The sequence below is a fragment of the Cicer arietinum genome, chromosome 6 (genome assembly GCF_000331145.2).
Source record: "Cicer arietinum cultivar CDC Frontier isolate Library 1 chromosome 6, Cicar.CDCFrontier_v2.0, whole genome shotgun sequence".
In the NCBI taxonomy this organism is placed as follows: domain Eukaryota; kingdom Viridiplantae; phylum Streptophyta; class Magnoliopsida; order Fabales; family Fabaceae; genus Cicer; species Cicer arietinum.
The window spans coordinates 4,218,302-4,240,598 of NC_021165.2; the positions used below are offsets into that span (position 1 = coordinate 4,218,302).

A 22,297-nucleotide genomic window follows, 5' to 3' on the forward strand; every position below is an offset into this window, starting at 1 on the left:
GGGGTAATAGAGTTGATAGGAGTTATAGAGCCGATAAAGTTCTACCCACGTCATCTTGTCAGCATAGTCATAAATGTGGTTTTAAAAATTGAAACTTTGGAAACTTAAAATTTTAAACATCGTAAGGTTTTGAAATTTTTGAAACTTTCCAAATTTAAAAATTTTCGAAAATTTTCAAATTTAGAAACTTGCAAAAACTTTTTAAATATTCGAAATGTATCCTTATTTCAAAAATTTGTAACTTCTGAAAAATCAGTTTCAAAAATTTAAAACTTCTGAAACTACCAATTTCAAAACTTATTTTAAATATTTAAAAAGATTATCTTTTTAAGTGTTTTGAGGAGTGACAAATGCATCTGGAGAGTGTGTGGTAGAAATTTCATATATTAAAGGGGCCTTTGGACTTTAAATTAATAATATAGATATGAGGTGGTTTTTTTTTTCAAAAAAAAAATAATGCATGAACAATTTTTTATTTATATTTAACAAAAATCTACTAACAAAAATTACTATGTTAAAATAAATAAATACAACATTCAATAAAATTTAGAGTTTTAGTAAAAAAAAAAAAAAGAGTAAAATTTAAAGTTGATATTTTGCAAACAATAACGTAAACATATGTGTACAACAATAGGGCAAGAACACAACATGTATGCTATATTCTTAACGATTTATCCCCTCGAAACAACTGTTGTTTGAATAAATATTTTGATTAAAAATCTATTTTAGGTGTGACAACAACTTTATATTGTAAAAGAAAATCAAATGAAGAGATACACCGAAAATATGTATATTATTTTTAGCATACAGAATCAGAGAAGGATGTTTATCTTAATGCAAAAAAACTTTAAACTTGCAAGTTCTATCTCTTACTAGAGAAAAAAAAAATATAAGTTAGATGATAACATAATCACAGTAAAAATAACAAATCAAGAGATAAAATATATTAAATATCATTGTCAAATAAATATGTTGAGTGAATTTTATACATGGAAGAACTAAAAGTGCCATGAATTTTGGTAATGTCATTAATAATTATTATTATTATTCTTATTATTATTATTATTATTATTATTCTTATTATTATTATTATTATTATTATTCTTATTATTATTATTATTATTATTATTATTATTATTATTATTATTATTATAAATGAGAATATCGAAGAATACTTGAGAAAAATAAATAGTTTGTAAACACACGAATTAATAAATTAAAATTCAATTACCAGGAATCTAATATTAAACATCAAATTTGAAAAAACAATAATTAAATTATTTATTTTAATCTCTCACAAATGACATAATTCTACTTTGATTATAGAATGAAGAAAGGAGTGTGCATTTCATTTTTATTTCTTTTTGTAAAAAATCTCAAAAATAAATTAAAATGTCAGATAAAAAGGAGTGTTGAAAACATAATAATTACATAAAAATACTACTTTTCAAAGTTTGAAAATGACTATTAAAGTTTGCACAAAAAGAAAGATTATTGAACATTAAAATACATATATTCAAAATTACATTAGAACAATAAAAATGAAAATCCTATTACATAATTAAGAAGAAAAAAGAGACGGAAAGCAAATAAAATCAATATCAATATATGATATTTACGTGAAATAAATAAAAACATACAATTTTGCAATTACTAAAAAAAGTGAATGAAAAAAAAAATACAAGTATGTCAATAATTTAAGTGGAAAATATTTATGTTCAAACTTGACAACTTTTTAATATGCGCAATGTGAAGAATGTGAATATACAACAATAATAAAAAATAATTTAAATTAATTATTAAATCATATTTTTAATTAACACAACTTAATTATAAAGTTGACTAAATTTGAGGAGGGAAAAGTTTGTTCAAGAACTTGACAACTTTTATTTATAATAAATAAATATTTTTTTTTAGAAAAGACATTATTTTTAGTCAAAAGAAAAAACTAAAGATATTCATGATATTTCATTAATAATTAAATATTATTATTATTTTCATAACTATTATAAAAGTATATTGTTGGATATATTTACAAAAACAAAATACTAATGAACTTATAAGTGCAATTGAAGAGTGCGACAAAGATATTTTTATAAATGTTTATGAAGATTTTTCTTAGAGTTGATAAAATGAATTTCATTAAAGTTCGACCCAGTATTAACTCGGATGTTATGTCCGTCCATTGCAGTTCGCACTTCACAGTCTAACCAGACTATAATTAATTTGAATTGGCTAATTTTTAGAAGAAAAAAAAATTATTGGTATATGCAATACGCCGTAAAATTCAACAAAACATAAAAGTATTAAATAATAAGTTGACACAAAACACTAATATTAATCCTATTTATTTATAAGAATAAATGGACTCAATCATAAATCAACAATAATAATGATAAAAAATTCAGCCCTAAGAATATAAAATTATAAATCAATCATAAAAATATTTTTAAATATTCTAATAAGTATATATTTCATACCATTTTTCTTCCAATAAAAAACACAAAAAAGCATTTGATTCAGATTCCAGGAAAGGAAAAGTTTCAGAGCATCTACTAAAGAAGGGATTATAATTGCACACAGTGACACATATAACACAATGAAAAAGAAAAAGTAGAAATATTAGCAGTTAGCACCAAAACAGCTTTGTGTACGTTGGCTCAATTTAAGCCAAGCTCTTTTTGAAATATACAAGTAAAATAATTTATAACATTTTTAATTTAAGAAATCATTTTTTTTAATATAATAATAAACAATAATAGACATGCTTAAAATTCGAAGATACCGGTCTGATTGTGGGGCTCAGAAAATAAAACCGAGTAACTAGACCCGGCCCGAACCGGATTTTGTACGAAATGAAAGTTGACAAGGTTTACCCATTTTTCATTCTTTTGCACTAAACACAGTCTCTCTGTGTGACACAGTGGCCGCCGCCGCGTAACTCTCTTTCTCCGTTCATCTCACCGGTTTCACATCGCCCTCCACCGCCCCTTCTAAAGGTATCTTACGAATTTATCTCTCTTTTTTCTTCTCAACCTTTGATTTCTAACCGTTTTTTGTTTCTGCAGGAAAAACCAAGGTGCAACCTTCGCTTCTGTTATTCTCTGTTCACTCTGCACCCACTCCTACTTCAATAAAGGTTCGAACTTTACTCATGCACACAAAATATTATCAACACCCTTCTCTCTCCATTGCACCCTACTTCCACATTTTTTTTCTCTTACTTACTCTCTCTCTCTATTTCAGAGCTTTTCAATACTTGATCGAGTATATGGCAGCTGCTAGTGAAATTGGGGTATCTGAATTCCTTCAGGTTTGATTTTTACTCCTTCTGCTTCAATTAGCATCATACAATTTTGTTTATTTTGTAAAAAAAAATATAATTTTGTTTATGGGGTTTGTGAATTTTGGTTTTTAGGGTACATGTAGACAAACATTGTTTTTGGTAAAGAAGCCACAGAGACAGAGAACTCATTTGCTTTGGGGTAATAGGAGTTGGGTTTTGGATTCAACTCGAAAATCATTGTCTTTGAGGTGTCAGGCTCAAGAAAATCCAAGAGTTGTTGTTTCTGATGGTGCTACTAGTTCAGTAGAACAACAATCTGGCTTAGTTGAGAAGCCTTCTGTTGAAGTTTTGCATTTGTACCGTGTACCGTTTATTCAAGAAAGCGCCGCTGCCGAACTTTTAAAGGAAGCTCAAGCAAAAATCTCTAATCAGATTGTGGACTTACAAACTGAGCAATGCTTTAATGTTGGAATTGGTTCACAGCTTTCAAGTAGAAAGATTTCGGTTCTTAAATGGCTTCTATCAGAAACATTTGAGCCTGAGAATTTGGGAACTGAAAGCTTTCTGGAGAAGAAGTTTAAGGAGGGTTTGGAGAAAGTTATAGTTGAGGTTGGTCCTAGGTTATCATTTACCACAGCTTGGTCTGCTAATGCTGTTTCAATTTGCCAAGCTTGTGGTTTGACGGAAGTTAATCGTTTGGAACGGTCGAGGAGGTATTTGTTGTACACTACAGGTGAATTACAAGAGCATCAAATTAATGAATTTGCGTCCATGGTGCATGATAGGATGACTGAATGTGTTTATATTCAGAAGCTAACATCCTTTGAGACTAGTATTGTTCCGGAGGAGTTTCGTTATATACCTGTCATGGAGAAGGGGCGAAAAGCATTGGAAGAAATTAATCTTGAGATGGGTTTTGCGTTTGATGACCAGGATTTGGAATACTACACCAAGCTTTTCAGAGACGACATTAAGCGTAATCCAACAAACGTGGAATTGTTCGATATTGCTCAGTCCAACAGTGAACACAGCAGGCACTGGTTTTTTACTGGAAAGATTTTTATCGATGGACAGCCTATGAATAGGACTCTTATGCAAATTGTGAAAAGCACTTTACAGGCAAATCCAAATAACTCAGTTATTGGCTTTAAGGATAACTCAAGTGCAATTAGAGGTTTCCAAGTAAAGCCTCTACGACCGGTTCAGCCTGGATCATCATGTCCATTGGATTTGACAGAACGTGACATGGATATCTTATTTACAGCCGAGACACATAATTTTCCATGTGCAGTGGCACCTTATCCCGGTGCAGAGACGGGTGCCGGAGGTCGCATTAGAGATACACACGCAACTGGAAGGGGTTCGTTTGTCCAAGCAGCTACAGCTGGTTATTGTGTTGGGAATCTCAACACAGCAGGGTTGTATGCTCCGTGGGAAGATCCTTCTTTTACTTATCCGTCGAATTTGGCACCGCCTTTGCAGATTCTTATAGATGCGAGTAACGGTGCATCTGACTATGGGAACAAATTCGGAGAGCCATTGATCCAAGGCTTTTGTAGAACTTTTGGAATGAGACTTCCTAGTGGGGATAGGCGGGAATGGTTGAAGCCTATCATGTTTAGTGCAGGCATTGGACAGATTGACCACCTTCATATATCAAAGGGAGAGCCTGACATCGGAATGTTGGTTGTTAAAATTGGAGGCCCGGCTTATCGTATTGGAATGGGAGGCGGGGCAGCCTCAAGCATGGTTAGTGGACAGAATGATGCAGAGCTTGATTTCAACGCTGTGCAACGTGGGGATGCCGAGATGGCGCAAAAGCTTTATCGTCTTGTTCGCACCTGTATTGAGATGGGGGATAAAAATCCAATTATCAGTATTCATGATCAAGGTGCTGGTGGGAACTGCAATGTTGTGAAGGAAATTATATATCCAAAGGGTGCCGAGATAGATGTGCGATCAATCGTGGTTGGTGATCATACAATGTCTGTTCTTGAGATTTGGGGCGCAGAGTATCAGGAGCAAGATGCAATCTTGGTGAAGCCTGAAAGTTACGAGCTCTTAAAATCAATATCTAAAAGGGAGAAGGTTTCGATGGCTGTGATTGGAACTATTAGTGGCGATGGTCGAGTTGTGTTGGTTGATAGTTTAGCAACTCAGAAGAATCTCTCTAATGGACTCCCTCCGCCTCCACCTGCAGTTGATCTTGAACTTGAGAAGGTCCTCGGTGACATGCCTAAAAAATCTTTTGAATTTAATCGGGTTGTGTATGAGCGTGAGCCACTTGATATCGCCCCCGGGATTACAGCAATAGATTCTCTAAAGAGGGTATTGAGTTTACCGTCCGTCTGTTCAAAACGCTTCTTAACATCAAAGGTGGATAGGTGCGTTACCGGTTTAGTGGCACAGCAACAAACTGTCGGTCCTTTGCAGATTCCCCTTGCTGATGTAGCCGTTACTGCTCAGACTTTTACTGATGTGACTGGAGGTGCATGTGCCATTGGAGAACAGCCAATCAAAGGTCTGTTAGACCCAAAAGCGATGGCTCGGTTGGCCGTTGGAGAAGCACTCACAAATCTTGTATGGGCAAAGGTGACTTCCCTTTCCGATGTTAAGGCAAGTGGCAATTGGATGTATGCTGCCAAGTTGGATGGAGAAGGTGCTGCCATGTATGATGCCGCCTTATCTTTGTCTGAAGCAATGATTGAACTTGGTATTGCTATTGATGGAGGAAAAGACAGCCTTTCTATGGCAGCCCATTCTGGAAGTGAAGTTGTCAAGGCTCCCGGAAATCTTGTTATCAGTGTTTATGCTACTTGTCCTGACATTACAAAAACTGTGACTCCAGATTTAAAACTTGAAGATGATGGTATTTTACTTCATATTGATTTGTCAAAGGGAAAGCGGCGATTAGGTGGTTCTGCTCTTGCTCAGGCATTTGATCAAATTGGAGATGAGAGTCCTGATCTTGATGATATTCCTTACCTTAAAAAGGCGTTTGAAGGTGTTCAAGAGCTTCTTGCCGAGGAACTTATCTCGGCAGGTCATGATATCAGCGATGGCGGGCTACTGGTATGCGCCTTAGAGATGGCATTTGCAGGTAATCGTGGACTTATTTTGGACTTGAATTCACAAGGTAACAGCCTTTTCCAAACACTCTATGCAGAAGAGCTTGGATTAGTTTTTGAGGTAAGCAAAAAAAATTTATCTATTGTTACGGATCAATTGAACCGTGTGGGAGTTTCAGCTGAGATCATCGGTCATGTTACTTCCACTCCATCGATCAAAGTTAAGGTTGATGGGGTGACTTGTTTGGAAGAAAAAACTAGTATTCTTAGAGACATGTGGGAAGATACTAGTTTTCAGCTGGAAAAATTCCAAAGACTGGCTTCTTGTGTTGATACAGAGAGAGAAGGACTTAAACATCGATACGAGCCCTCGTGGGAACTGACCTACACTCCTTCCTTCACCGATGATAAGTACATGTCTGCTGCTTTAAAACCTAAAGTTGCTGTGATTAGAGAAGAAGGCAGCAACGGAGACAGAGAAATGGCTGCAGCGTTTCACGCTGCCGGTTTTGAACCATGGGATGTTACTATGACAGACCTTCTCAATGGAGTGATCTCTTTGCAAGAGTTTCGCGGAATTGTGTTTGTTGGTGGATTTAGCTATGCCGACGTGCTCGACTCCGCGAAAGGCTGGTCCGCTTCCATAAGATTCAACGAGCCTGTTTTGAAACAGTTTCAAGAATTTTACAAGCGTCCAGACACTTTCAGTCTCGGCGTATGCAACGGTTGTCAGCTAATGGCTTTGTTGGGATGGGTACCAGGACCTCAAGTTGGAGGCGTGCATGGTGCTGGAGGCGACCTATCACAGCCTAGGTTTATTCACAACAAGTCCGGACGATTTGAATGCCGTTTTACAAACGTGACAATCAAGGACTCGCCAGCTATAATGTTCAAAGGTATGGCTGGTAGTACAATGGGTATATGGACTGCTCATGGTGAGGGAAGAGCTTATTTCCCAGACGAAGGTGTGTTAGATCGCGTCGTTCATTCAGATTTAGCTCCTGTGAGATACTGCGACGATACTGGAAATCCGACTGAGACATATCCTTTCAACGTGAATGGTTCTCCTTTAGGAGTAGCGGCTATTTGCTCCCCCGACGGAAGACATCTTGCGATGATGCCTCATCCGGAGCGTTGCTTTTTAATGTGGCAGTTTCCTTGGTATCCTAAGCTGTGGAATGTGGATAAGAAGGGACCTAGTCCTTGGTTGAAGATGTTCCAGAATGCTAGAGATTGGTGTTCCTGAAGTATGATCAATTTTCTTTTGTTTTTTTTCACCTTAAGCTCTTCTTTCATTGCTTAAGTTGATGACTGATCCATTTTTTCCCTTCAATAGTTAATGATCAGGTTACTCAACAATGATAAGAGCAAGAATTGAGTTCACAAGTTTTTTCAGGTCTTCTATTTTCTGCTTTTGATAAAACTTCCATTTTGCTAAATGTGGAACTTTTTTGTAAGGTATTTTTATTTTATAATTTTGTCTCGGCCAATTTAGTTCACACTTATTGTGATTTCTGGTGTCAAGTGTTGCTCAATTTTATTTTTTGAAGTGGAATAATATATTTATCTGATATAGCCTGACTTATACATTTTTATTCTATTGTCATAAGAATGTGTTATAAAGAGTAACATGCCTGAAGTTGCTTTCACATTCAACAGCTTTTGAATTTCATTTAGTGCCTTTCTATTATACTACGCAAGTGGCAATTATTTAGCATATGTTTGGATTTTCTTCTGTTGTGTTAACTTTACAGATAAATTTTTCGAATTATTGAATTAATTTACTCTTGTGAGTATTTGGTGGATAATGTCTTGTCTACATACTCTTTCATATTTCCTTAGGATTTATAACTCGTGATTAAAATATTTTCATTCAATGGAGGTCTCCACTATATGGTGAATCTGAATTTGAACCCTGTTCTAACGCGTTTTCAATAAAATTACCTCAAGCGGAATAAACATATAAAAAACCCAAAAAAATAATTTATTGCTCTTAATACTATATGTTGATGATACACGTGTTAGGTCTCTAATATAGTTGTAGTAAAAGATAAACATAGTTGGTATTGCTATTCATACAAATGGTAGACTAAGTCTGAATCTTACCATCCAATTTCGTATTTTATAGTTAACTAAGAGCGTCAAAGTATGCATTACAAGTTATATCTTTTTACCGGGAACTGCACCATGACTAATTTGCTCTTTATAAGTGAAAAGTTATACGGACTAATTTGATTAATTTTAAAATTTCGCCCTAAATAATTTATAATTTGATTGGGATCTCAGTTATTTTACAAAACATCCAACAACTACACATATTGCAAATTGGAGGAGATGCTTGTCTATTTGCATAATTCAGAGGATATTATTCATTTATATCATTATTCAAAATTCTTCGTCATATCTTATATTAAAATTTATGTATCAAAATATTTTATTTTTTTAACCTTCTCTAATAGGAGATTGCTTTTGGAGATCCTACCATCTATTATTAATTCTTTTTTATAATAAATAAATAATTATTAATTTAATAAATAAAAATAAAAGTTTAAAAACCAAATTATATTAATAAAATTAAACAAAATATATCTAATGTAAAAAAATATACATCAAATCAAAATTGACGTGGTTGATATGATATAATATAATATATTATTTATTTTGATACATCTAATCAACTACATTAACTTTGATGTATTTTTTCTTTAATTAAATTGTATTTTGTTTAATTTTATTAATATAATTTAATTTTTTAATTATTTTTTATTTATTAGATTAACAACTAATCATTTATTATAAAATAAATAAATAACATTAGATGGTTGTATCTCCGCCTTGCAACATTTTACTATATAAATTTTAATGTAAGGTATAATAAAAAAATTTAAATGAAAAATATCATAATTTAAAAACTAAAATGACATTTATAATTTTGAGAACCAACTTTATTTATAATTTCTATAAAGTCATTCATGGAAATATTTTCTATAAAATTAAAAAGAAAGGATCATTGAAAAGTTAAAATTATATTAATTAATGGTTGTTTGTGATGAAAATTATTTAAGTGAACGTATTCGACTTTACTTATATTTGATGAGATCAGATAAATAGTAATTTTTATGATTTTATATATTATTTATGATGAAAGAATAAAATTATTAAAATTGAGACGGTTATCTAATGTTATGATTTTTAAAATTTATTCTAAATAGAACAGTAAGATTAAATATTTTATATTCACTTATATGGAGAATATATAAATTAATTAATCAAATTATATAAATAATGTTAGCAATTTTAGGCTTAATGTAAGAGGTAAGGAGTAATACATTTTAACATTTTTACTAATATAGTGTGGCACGCGTGAGAGATCGTTATCCATTGGCCGGTGAGGATACATAATTTTTTTTATATAAATTTTTTGACACTAATATATGTTAAATATATTTGACTACTTTTTACATGTATGACAATGAAATTTTTCAATATATAGATCATTACCCCTTGTTAGCATTTTCCAGCATGTGTATTATGAATATTGGTATGAGCTCGTGTAATTACCCATAAATTGAGTGGATATAAAATAAATATGAATACAAATAAATGCTTCAGTACCTACCCTATATATATATTGCTATTATTTAATTGTATAATTTTATTTTATGTTTAGTGTAATATATAATTTTTTAATATTTTAGATATTTTTATTTGGCTAAAAATATTTTTATTTATAATATTTTATGAATTGATTTTAAAAAAATCGGATATTCTTTATTATTTATTAATATCTTTTCTTAGTTAAATTAGGATATTATCTTAAATACATGAATTTTTTCTTATATTTAAAATTAGTCAAAATACATATATACAAACACATTAAGTGTTCATACAACTTACGGGTAAATTTTTTTTATGAAAAGTAACATTAAAATTACGGATATGATATAAATAGACACTAAAGTACCATCATCCATGCCTACAACAAAACAAACATTTTTAATGTAAGAGAGAAGGCACAGTACAATGTTGGAGTAACATAAAAACAGCAAACAAAAAATATATATAGTCAATACAAAAAGCAAACAAAAAGAAAGCATTAGGAAGCGATGAAGTGGAGAGAAAGTGGAAATTAAGCAAAGCATATGATTCGTGTGAAATTAATTAATTGATTAACGTAATAACGAAATGAAATAGTGTTAGTCAGCAACACGGAAAGAAATAAAGACCGTAACCAAATAGTTGACTAAGTCAGTCGTAATTATTCGACACAAACAAAATCACCAACTCTTTTTTCTTTCTCTATTCGATACACAATTTTACACTCATGACAAGGCAATGTTTTTTTTTTTTTCTCTCTCTCTCTCTACGCTAATCACAATAGAGTTTAATCGACACAGTTGTAAAATTTACACGCATGTCGCAACCATTTATGTACATAACATAATTACCCAAAAATTAAATATTTTTTATAGATTTATATTAAATTTAATACAAATAAATTTAATCAATTACTTAAAAAGTAATCATTGTAGATTTGAAATATAAGTATTTTCTATTATTTTATGTCAAAAATTATCAATAAATTAATTTTTTTAATTTGAATGGATTTATAAATATATTATTTGTTATTAATGATGATAAATATTATAATATGAATTACATAATAATATCCAGATACTAAGTTACAAGAATAATAGAGTGAGTATTTTAATTTGAATGAATGTGATCTCTTATGACTAATTAATTTGAAAAGTCTTACATATTTATTTATTAAATTGAATTAACCTTGTGTATCGTAGCAGAAGTGTGGGTAGGTATTATTCCTGTGGATGCACTGTGCAGTCTCAACAGCAAGCAAGGCGAAGATCCCTATGATATCAATTCTCTCCATTTCTCGATCGAAATCCAAACTTGAATTCAACACTACTCAGGTCAAATTACATCATTTCTTTTCTCTCCCCTCTTTTTTTGTTTCTCCGTTTTCAACGCTTCTTACTCCAAATCCTTTTATTTATAATAACTGTTTCCTGATTTTTATGTGTATGTTTTTTCATCTTTGTTGCAGCTTTTTCAGACACCCTTTTCCCCAAAACTAAGTAAAAAACTTTAATTTTATATTTTTGTTCATTTCCAAAGGAAAGGGGAATTGGGGGAAAGGGTTTGGAATTGGATGATATGGAATTGGATGATGATCAATTCTATGATACTCATGAGGATTTCTGTTCTGTCTCTGATAAGGGTTCTGATTATTGTTCAGAATCATGTTCTAGTAATAATAATTATAATAATGAATTTGTTACTAGGTTTCATGTTTGGACTAAAAACCTTGAAAGTGTTCACCACAGACGCTTCAATTTTTTAAGATGGATGGGTTTGGAGTATGATGTGGATTCAATTGAGGGAGATGAGTTAGGAGGAGATTCATCTGGTGGAGTTGACCGATTCTTCGAAACCAGTGGGGATGTGTTGGGAACTATAGAGGGTCTTGTGTTGGATTCCTTGTCAAATTATGCTTCTAGGTCGTTAGAAAATTGTGTTGATGGTACTGAGGATTTGGCTTGTATGATAAAGAATTTGGATGATGGAACACAGTATGTTGTAGATAAATTAGATCAAGATGGAACACTTAATACACTGCGTGTTTTGGGTTCGAACCAATTGATTAGTTTCGAAGAGTTTCATAGAGATATTGGGCCGTCGTCGTTTGTTCGCAGACATTTGCAGAGAGATGCTGAAAGTACTAGATTGTTGTGTGTTGCTAAAAGGAAAATGAAGAGAGGTTGGTTGAAGAAACTGGATACAATTACTTGTTTCTATCATAATCAAGGGCTTGGTGAAACTTGCTGCAAAGACTTTGATTCTGGAATAAAAAGAGTTCGAGTTCATCCGCATAAGAAGCGAGTTAAGGAGCTTTCAGCTCTTTATACTGAACAAGAGTTTAAAGCACACAAGGGTGTTATTTTGACAATGAAGTTCAGTCCTGATGGAAAATATCTGGCTAGTGGTGGTGAAGACGGCATTGTGCGTGTGTGGAAGGTGGTTGAGGATGATAGATCAAATGAATTGAACATAGTGGACAATGATCCATCAAATATATATTTCAAAATGAATAAATTTTCTGGTTGTGTGGCACCCCTTGATGTAGGTAAAGAGAAATTTGTTAAAACAGAGAAGATGAAGAGATCATCTCCTTCAACATGTGTGATTATACCACCAAAGACCTTTCGCATATCGGAGAAACCTTTGCATCAATTCCAGGGGCATAGTGATGACATTTTAGACCTTGCATGGTCCAAATCAGGGGTTAGTTTCCTTGAGAAGCAAGCTACTCTTATTTGTCGATGTTATGTCGTGCACTTTTTTATATTTGCTTATCAATGTTATTTACATTCATTTGATTGTTTCAGTTTCTACTTTCATCGTCTGTGGATAAGACAGTGCGCCTATGGCAAGTAGGGATTGACAAATGTCTTCGAGTTTTCTCCCACAATAATTACGGTGCGCGTCTTTGGCCTTGTTTTTAATATATTGTACTGTTTTTTTTCTCATCCTATATCGTGTCTTTTTGTTGCTAAATAACACTTGTTTTACTTTTGCCTTTGATGCAGTGACATGTGTGAATTTTAGTCCTATCAATGATAAGATTTTCATCAGTGGTTCAATTGATGGAAAGGTGCGGATCTGGGAAGTAGTTCGCTGTCGGGTTGTTGATTACATTGATATCAGAGAGATAGTCACGGCTGTGTGCTTCCGCCCTGATGGAAAGGTCTGTTTTGTTATAGGTTTAACTGTAAGATTTTGGCCTGAAAATATCTTTTGTTTTATTACTAAACTCTTACTCATCATTCCAGGGCACGATTGTCGGTACCATGGCGGGCAATTGTCGTTTATATGACATTCTAGGTATGCACATATTTGGCTGTGTAGATGTTTGGAATTGAATTACAATTTGAAGCCTGATCATAGTATTTATTGTTGGTTACTGAAAATATGTAAAATAATTAGAAATATGGGAATTAGATGTCCATATGTTCAAACAATTGATTGCTGTTTTTTATTTTGATGTTCTCTTGTGCTTGTGACCGAAGAGATTCAAATTATCAATCAAAAAAATGATTATAAGTATCGGTACTAGTTTCTAACGATAATTTTATTCTTTTACCTTCGTACTTGTTTAGATAATCATATGAAGAAGGATACTCAATTGTCGTTACAAGGCAAAAAGAAGACATCGGGGAAAAGGATCACGGGCTTTCAGGTTGGTTATTTTGGTTCCACCACTCTATTTTCTGGTTTATACTCTTCTTTCTCTTCCACCTGTTATAAAATTATTGACAAGTGGTTATTAATCTTGTATGAATATTTCTTCAGTTTTCACCCAGTGACCCGAGCAAATTGTTGGTTGCTTCTGCCGATTCTCATGTCTGTATACTCTCTGGAGTTGATGTCATCTACAAATTCAAGGGTAGCTTTCCTTATCTGAAAATATTCAAAAATGCATCTAACCATGTCTAATAATATTTTCTTGTTGCGTCCTATAATTTGGGACTAAACCCACCACTTACACCCAACACAATGAAGGTGTTTGCCGCAGTTAAGATGGCTAGGGGCGAACCACAATTAAGGCCGAATTTCCAACACAGTTCACGTCCAGGCCCAATGGGCCTGGGGTGTGGATGATGCAGCAAACCAACCATAGATCAAAGATAGATTTTGATTCCATCTTAGAATTTGGGTTTAGGCCGGACTCAACTTCACAAAATCAACTTTTAAAGTGAGGACTGGCCGAGCCTTATATAAACATTGCAAGACCTTGCTATGCTTATTAAGGCGGAATTTCCAACATATCTGAAACGTTCCTATGTGTATTTTAAAATCCTGCTACGAGAACTTAATATTAGACATGCAAGAAGTTTTCCAAGTTTCTTATGTTTTGATAACTCATTTCTTCCAGAGTTTTCATTTTTGTACACTTATGTTCAACTCATCTTGTTGCCTTCAGGACTGAGGAGTGCAGGTCAGATGCACGCATCCTTCACCTCCGATGGGAAACACATCGTCTCACTTAGCGAAGGTTCAAATGTTTGTATCTGGAATCACACTGGCCAGGATAAGAATACTTCCAAACCAAAACAGATTTGGTCTTCTGAGAGTTTTCTATCCAACAATGCATCAATCGCCATACCTTGGTGTGGCATCGAGTCCATGCCGTTGTCCCCTTCGCTCGGAGAAGACTTGATTCGTAGGTCATCCTTGTCTTCTCCCGATTGTTTCTTCATGGGTCGCGGATTTCTTTCCGAGTTAGTCCCAAAGGTTTCTCCAACATGGCCGGAGGAGACGCTTCTTGACTCGGGTCAGACTGTTGTTTCTCCTACAATGTGTAAATCAGAGTACAAGTTCTTGAGAGGTGCTTGCAAGGGAATGTCTAATTCTCATTTGTGGAACCAAGTGATTGTAACAGCAGGAACTGATGGATACATAAAAGTGTACCAAAATTACGGCTTACCTGTTCGAGTTTGAAACACAAGAATTTGTTGGATTCTAATGTAAGTTACAAAACTCCATCGTTTGGTAAGCGCGGGAATGCCGTTATGTAATATTCTTTATACAGAGTCGATATCAATTATATGATTCTTTAATTTTTAAGGATTTGTCAGTTGAGAGAATGTAAGTTTCAGTTTTGCTGATGGTCCTTGTGAAAATGTAATTCCCGATTGTGTATAGTATATACAAGATTTTATTCAATTTTAATTTATACATGAAATTATTGTTTGCAACTCCTGAATGTGGTAAAGTTGATAGATGCATAAGGAGTTGAGGACTGTGCTGCTCTTTGCACTTGTCTTATTTTTAATCTTAATCCAAATTCTCGTGGAAAGAGATTCTGGTAATTCATAAATTGAGTGAGAGATAAATAAAATCATGGCTAAGAATTATTTTAATTAGGGTTTGAGTTCAAGTATTTTTTGAATTTCGATTGATTCAATTGTCATTAAATTCATTAATCGGTGAGTCCAACCATTTGTATTTTGGCAGCTTATTATTATTTTTTTCAAAAAATATTTATTTTAGGATGGGAAGCTTAAATTTTCCAATACTCCAATTTATTTTTCATATGGTGAAGAAATACTAACTCATGACAGACCAGGCAATAATTTCTACCTAATGTGGGTCATTGATCATGGGCCCAATCAGAAACATGAACCAAATTTGAGTATTGATATTTTGTTAACCTTTCGATTCTCACGAGAAAGAGCTCTAATAATTTAAGGTTCGATTGAGAAGTAAGTAAAATTCGATTAAATATTATTTCAGTTAGAGTTTAAACTTTAGTATCATGACACTTCTTTTGGTCCGAATTTGAACCTCTTTTGCTCGATCGATTCGTCATTAATTGAATGATTATTGAGCATATCCGTTTAACCATTTGTTTTGTGTGTGTAGAAATAGTAGCCTGGAAGGGAAGATATGATTGGATGAATAGTTGTGGACATCATTTGATCTAACAAATTTTTGTTATACGGATTTCTAGAAACAATCATCTCACCTTCCTTTTCGTAATAGAGGTTTATATACGATTCACAATTTGTGCGTTCTCATTGCAGAAAATGTCTGTGTTATAATAATTTCCTATGATAATCACAAGAGAAAAAATTGTTGTTGCACAAAGTAGATAACATATATACTTTAGAAAGATATTGAATATGTGGTTCGAAAAGTTTTGACTTATACATAAAGTAATGGACGGCATTGTTTTGAGCCACTCATTCCTTTAATAAGAAAGTTCAATATATGCTTTGTGAATTTGTATCTTCTAAAATGAATAAAGTATGAAGTACGAAAATAAAAAAAATTATTATATTAATAAATTTATGAATGATTATGATATACTTATAATATTTATTTTTGATTTGTTATTTAAAGATTAGTTTAAATTATTTAATTCATTAAAATGAGATGTCCATTTTAAAAGAATTGAATCCATACTTTATAAATTCAATATCCGAATCGAAAATATTGTGGTGTTTCTGATAACAACATAATTAAAAAGGCAACCAAATCATGTGTCACGTTGGAAGGTTGTAGTGTTTTTTTTATTCATAGATCCCCTCCACATATATAATTATATTCCAATTTTCCAAATGTATCGGTCATTACATATAGCTATCTATTTCGGTAGAAATTCGAATTCAAATTCACCTAATTATAAAAGTTTTACTTCTTCTACTAAATTCAACTTCATTGATTGGACGGTTGTAGCTTTTACTTGTAAAGTTAGTGCAGACTAAAGACAAATATTTAGTTTGAAGGTGCACTTTTGTTGATAGGAGCTAAATCAATTTGTTTCATAATTTGCAATGCTTTCTTAGAAATTAGTTCATTAGCACTTGCGTATAACGAAAAATTAACTAGCATTCATCTTTATTTGTCGTCTAAACATTGGTCCAAGAAAAGATAGTGTCCATGAATGCTAACTATCATCTCGAAAAGGATTTTTGAATATCAAAATTTTGATATCAAATATAATATATTTAATTTTGTGGGTATTTTAAAATAAGCAAAAAATAATATTCTCAGAAGAATGTGTAGATATTTTTGTTTAACCTTTCGATTTTTATAAAAATGAATCCTTAATAATATGAAGTTCAAACATGAGATAAATATAGTATGATAAAAAATTATTTCAGTCACAATTTGTACTTAAATTCTTACTAACAATAGAATTAATGTCTCTTTGAGCGTCTATCTAAGTTTATATATTTATTTTTTTTATAACATAATAATCACCAAATTATATTTTTTATAATAAAGCTAATTATGTATTCTTGCGTTCATAAAAAATTAATTATGTATTCTTGTAAAATAGCTAACGAGTTATTCAATGCAGTTGGAGTACACCTTTAGATGATTGGGTGATTGTGCAGTGATGATTATCTAATTTTGTAACAAAAGGACTTTAATGCCCCCCAAACTGAATCCTCGCAATTGTCTATCGATTTTTTTATCATTTTATCTATGGAAAAAATTGATTTATAAATAATTGATATTTTAAACATTGCTTTTTGAAATATGGGATGAGATTTTATTAGATGATCTTTAATTAATTATTCGTTCAATATGACCAATGACTCGTCATTGGATTGGAATTGATTTATTTAAAAAGAAATCCTTTTTTTCAAAATATTTTTCTATAAAAGCATGGTCTCTCCTCCAAGGGGCGCATGTTAGTAGGTCCCATGCAAAAAACACCATGAGAAAGATACTATTCGAATAACAACCACCACATGGAGGAACCCGACCCCATGTTCTTCTTGTCCACTTTTCTTTTTTAGTTTACAAGAGGAAATGAGGTATTATCCATTAATAACAACTCCAAAGGAATTTTCTCGTATATATTTTTTTGTGTAAGTCCAACTAAATACACCCCATAACCAGAATAATCAACAATAAAAACTGCAACTAGATTTTTCCAGATCACTTTCACTTATGTATAATCTAAGATCAATGTTATAACATAACTCAGGCTCCATAATCATTGTATTAATCATAGCACTCAAGTCTAACTAAAATCATCTAATGTAAAGTAATTATATCTTACACTTTTAATTAACAATAAATAAAACCAACAATTGCTTCCCAAGGTTTACTCATAGACTTTGAGTAAAAAAAAGGTTTACTCATAGACATAGTTATTTATACCCTTGATCATAAGACTCAACTGGCCACAGCTAACTTTCAATCTAAAATTTAAAACCTAGAGAGAACAAAATATGATTTAATTTATACACATTAGCAGTGTAAATAATTTTTAATTGTCAGTCGATCATAACCGTTAAATTATTAGAGATATTCAACTTTTATTAAAACCATCTCTAAAGTTATTATGATTGTGACAGACTAACAATATAAAACTTTGTATATTAACGGTGCATACAATTAAACTCAAGAAAATAATATCTAAGGAGTTTTCTCCATTCTCCATCTGCATCTACGTATATATTCTATAAAACTATATATGTAAAGCGTTGTTTTTTGTTGTATTGTCCCAAGAATCATCAAAATTGAAGGTGATTAATTTGGTCAAAGGCAGCCTTTGGACCCTTAGAAATTATGAGTTCGGAAACGGCCCATAATCTTGCAGCTTGAATTGAGTTGGATCCCAATTTGGAAATGGAGGCTTCGTTGCAGTCAGTAAAGTACTTGCCCGAGACATTGAAGAGACTTGGGTGGGTTGCCACATAACACGTTGTTGCAGCTCCCTACATATTATGGAATAAAATAGTATAATAACACTGGGAAAAATAAAAGGTTTAATTACAATATTATAAAAACTAATAAATAAAATTTTAAATGTTTGGTAAAATTTGTTATAAGCTTGAGATAGAACAAACAACTCTATATCTATAATATGAATTTATAAGTTATAGGTTATTTGGTATAACTTTTTTTTTTTTACTATAAATTATAATCTAGTGATATGGCGTTACGAAACATACACTTAAACTCATAAAGAAATGGAGCTACACATCGATCATTGAATACAGTTGTAAATATTCATTCATATTTACAATGTATATAAATATAAATTAAATCCAAAAAAACAAATGAAAAATAGCAAAGTTCTCTAGCTAGTTTATGTAGGATATGCATATAATAAGATACTTTTGAATATACTAGTATTACTATTCACCTGATGAATGGTCTTTAAGAGCTTGGAAGCCAAAAAGAAAACTAGATCTGCAATTTGATTTTAGAACAGAAAGGAAAAGAAAGAAAAAAACTAAATTAATTAATGGCTGCAATACAGACATATAAAAAAAAACGAACAAAAAATATAACCAAAAGAAGGTTGTTGTTGTAATTCCAATATAGTAGTAACCTGTAAGAAAGCCTTCACGCTCTCTGGTGAGTCTGGTTCTTACGACCCCCGGATGAACACAGTTCACAGTCACGTTGGCATCCATTTGCTGCACAAATTTAATACCCCAATTTTATTTATTTACATATATATATGTGTATTATCATATATTGAAATAAAATATAGTATATGATAGGAAAGAAACAAATAAAAGCATTTGAATAATGATTACTGTGTAGTGACTTAGGGATACAAACAAATTTCAGTTTTAAATATGGATAAGATGTAGATGAGAGATGAGAGATATAATAAAATTTATAACGAAGGAGTGAGTGTGTTACCTTGAGTCTGCGGGCAAGCTCGTTAGTGTGTAAAACGTTGGCGAGTTTGGAAAGAGCATAAGCACGTGTGGCGTCGTAATGGCTGGGGAACATTGCACAAACAAATTTCCATCAAACAAGTTAGTCTATGTACTGTTTCGCAACACACATCACATCATTTCATTTTAACTGCTATACGAGAGAGGAATGGTAGGTAGCTGATCAACCTCTTTTAAAATATTTGTTGTCTGTACAGTGAATAATATAGATAAGATTTTGGAATTTGTGTGTAGAAATAATTGAGTACTATTAATTAGTATTTTGTATTAAAAAAAAAAAAAGAGTAGTAAAGTACAAAAATGATGGATATTCTGAGAATAATGAATGAATGAAATTTATTTGTTTGTGACCTTTTGTTGCGGCTTATTTGAGTCAAATAGGAAAAGACGTCACCAGTAAACCAAGCATGTACGGCGGACGACACGTTCACTATCCTCCCTTGTATTCCTGTCTTCTTTGCCGTTTCAACCATCGTCTTCACCAACAACTTTGTTAACAAAAAATGACCTACACAAATTTCGAAATTATATTCTATTCTATTAAAAGAAAAAATAATATCGTAATTACCTAGATAATTAGTGGCGAAGGTCATTTCAACTCCATCCTCGGAAATCGCGTGCGCTTCTGCAAATTTTCCAGCGTTATTTCTATACAACAACAATAATAAATTATTAGAGATAGTAGTAATTAGATTAAAATGAGAAAATAAATAAATAAATAATAAAGTAGTGTGATGAATTACATGAGGAGATGGAGAGGGAAATTGAGGGAGTGAAATCTGGCAACGAAATTTGTAACAGAATTGAGAGAACTGAGATCGAGTGGCATAACAATAATCTCCGCATCAGGACACTCCGAAACTATTCTACCTTTTGTTTCCTCCGCATTTTTCATGCTACGCGCTGGTAGAATCACCCTCGCTCCACGCTTCGCCAATACACGCGCCGTTTCTGCTCCGATTCCAGACGTACCACCGGTAATGATAGCGGTGATGGAGCGGAGGTCACCGCAGCTTTGAGTCACTTCTTCGGCGGTGGATTTGGACCCAAACCCGCTGGGACCCGTCGAGCCGATGAGGTATTTAATCGTTTCGAGCATTTTGGTTTTTGTGGATGGAGTCTGAAATCTGAAGCAAGTGTGGTTATGGTTTAGGATTGGGTTAATTGTAATAATAAAAAAATAGAAAGAAATTGATGTGAGAAAAAGGTAGTTATCTTTTTTGACTAGTGTGAGTGAGGTTTATGAGAATAGAATAGAGGTGTGTGTGTGCAGTAAGTAGTAAGTAGTAAGTACTACATGCAGAAGAGAAGAGAAGAGAAGAAAGGAACAAAAAAAGTGAGTAAAGGAGAGGGGGGCGTCTTCAGCGTGCTTCATAACCAAACTGCCACACACATTGTTTAAAGTCTATCACTACTGCTATTCTTCACTTCTTTCTTTACCATTTTATACATATGATAAATAAAATCAAAAATATATTTATAAATTATTAATTGATTCTCATTATTATAAATACAAAGTACATAGATAATAAATTTAAAATAATTTATTTAATATTAATTATGATATAATTAATAAAAGTAAGTTCAAATTAGATTACAAAACTAAAAATTATTTTGGAATAATTTCTTTTTACAAATGCGACAATATATATTTTAAGACTCATATATGTTAATCTAATACAACTATACTCTTTTTATCCTATCATAGCTTTTTTTTTCCAAAAATTATTTAGAAAATCAATTAAAAAATTAAATTAAATTAATATTAATTAAGTTTATAAATATTAAAGGTGTATATGTAGTTGGATCATCTTCTTTTTTGTTTTTCTTATGTTTGAAGAGAGATAGATACAACTATAGTTTTAATAAGAATTGTAATTTTTTATTAAAAAAATTGTTTAAAAGAATATAATTTTAAATTATCACTTATATGTATTGTTCAAAAGTTATAACTTTTTATAATTATTATTCTTAATTTAGGATAGTTAAAATATTTTAATCATTAAAAGGTCAATTTGCTTAAAATTATTCTATCCTTTTATAAATATTATTTAATTTGTATAAATGTTGTATTAAAGTATTAATATTATTATAAAATGAAGAGACTAATATCTAAATTAGTTAATTATATATATAACCCTTTTGAACTTTTTTTACTGGAGAGTCTCTCCGACCTTAACAAAATAAATAAAAAGTGGTCCTTCCAGGCTATTGATGTCACTTACTGGGGAAGGTGGTCTCTGCACAATGAAAGAATCAACGATATGCAAGGAAAAAGAAAAGTTTCTTTGTAAGCAAAAGAAAAAGTTCGTATGTACAACCTACATAATTGTCACGCATATTAGATACTCTATTTTCTTTATAGAAAGTAACTAGATACTCTAATTAACAATTTTATTAAAATAATGTTTAATTGCCAACAACTATACTTACACGAGAAATTAAATATAATAAAAAAATTAATATATTTAAATTAATTTTTTAATTAACTATATAAATCTTTTTACAATTATTTTTGTTTATATTATTTTAAATGGGGTATAATTTTTTTAACATTTTTGCTTCATTTTTTCTTCCATTTTTAAGTATATCATTCCATAATTATGTTATACATCAGTTTTTGTTATTTAATTTTCTTTTATGTTTAAAATCAGAAATAATAATATTTATTTGATCGAGTAATAATATGACTTTATTGCTTTTGG

General features: G+C 31.7%; 3 protein-coding genes across 5 annotated transcripts; 2 read left to right on the top strand and 1 right to left on the bottom strand.

The window, feature by feature from the left end:
• Window positions 1-2,842: 2,842 nt before the first annotated feature.
• Window positions 2,843-7,927, top strand: LOC101509746 (probable phosphoribosylformylglycinamidine synthase, chloroplastic/mitochondrial). 2 transcript variants are annotated; one of them, XM_027335941.2, is made up of 5 exons: window positions 2,843-2,999; window positions 3,069-3,139; window positions 3,247-3,313; window positions 3,419-7,601; window positions 7,691-7,927. In XM_027335941.2, the coding sequence occupies exons 3-4, from the start codon at window positions 3,272-3,274 to the stop codon at window positions 7,598-7,600; spliced, it is 4,224 nt and encodes a 1,407-aa protein (XP_027191742.1). In that variant the 5' UTR covers window positions 2,843-2,999; window positions 3,069-3,139; window positions 3,247-3,271; the 3' UTR covers window position 7,601; window positions 7,691-7,927. The 2 variants fall into 2 exon arrangements, with proteins under 2 accessions (XP_027191742.1, XP_004503568.1); XM_004503511.4 differs by having other exon boundaries at window positions 3,419-7,927.
• Window positions 7,928-11,145: 3,218 nt separating this feature from the next.
• Window positions 11,146-15,131, top strand: LOC101510067 (WD repeat-containing protein YMR102C-like). Its single transcript, XM_004503512.4, has 8 exons — window positions 11,146-11,285; window positions 11,420-12,657; window positions 12,762-12,852; window positions 12,963-13,120; window positions 13,206-13,257; window positions 13,533-13,612; window positions 13,726-13,819; window positions 14,357-15,131. The coding sequence occupies exons 2-8, from the start codon at window positions 11,530-11,532 to the stop codon at window positions 14,872-14,874; spliced, it is 2,121 nt and encodes a 706-aa protein (XP_004503569.1). The 5' UTR covers window positions 11,146-11,285; window positions 11,420-11,529; the 3' UTR covers window positions 14,875-15,131.
• A 2,985-nt stretch (window positions 15,132-18,116) lies between these two features.
• LOC101510397 (short-chain dehydrogenase TIC 32 B, chloroplastic-like) lies at window positions 18,117-21,016 on the bottom strand. Of its 2 annotated transcripts, XM_004503516.4 has the most exons (7): window positions 20,336-21,014; window positions 20,161-20,240; window positions 19,944-20,100; window positions 19,555-19,636; window positions 19,235-19,322; window positions 19,046-19,092; window positions 18,117-18,614 (listed from the first exon to the last, which is right to left on the bottom strand). In XM_004503516.4, exons 1-7 carry the CDS (start codon window positions 20,689-20,691, stop codon window positions 18,411-18,413), a joined length of 1,014 nt encoding a protein of 337 aa, XP_004503573.1. In that variant the 5' UTR covers window positions 20,692-21,014; the 3' UTR covers window positions 18,117-18,410. The 2 variants fall into 2 exon arrangements, with proteins under 2 accessions (XP_004503573.1, XP_073225662.1); XM_073369561.1 differs by lacking the exon at window positions 19,046-19,092 and having other exon boundaries at window positions 18,309-18,614; window positions 20,336-21,016.
• Window positions 21,017-22,297: the final 1,281 nt, after the last annotated feature.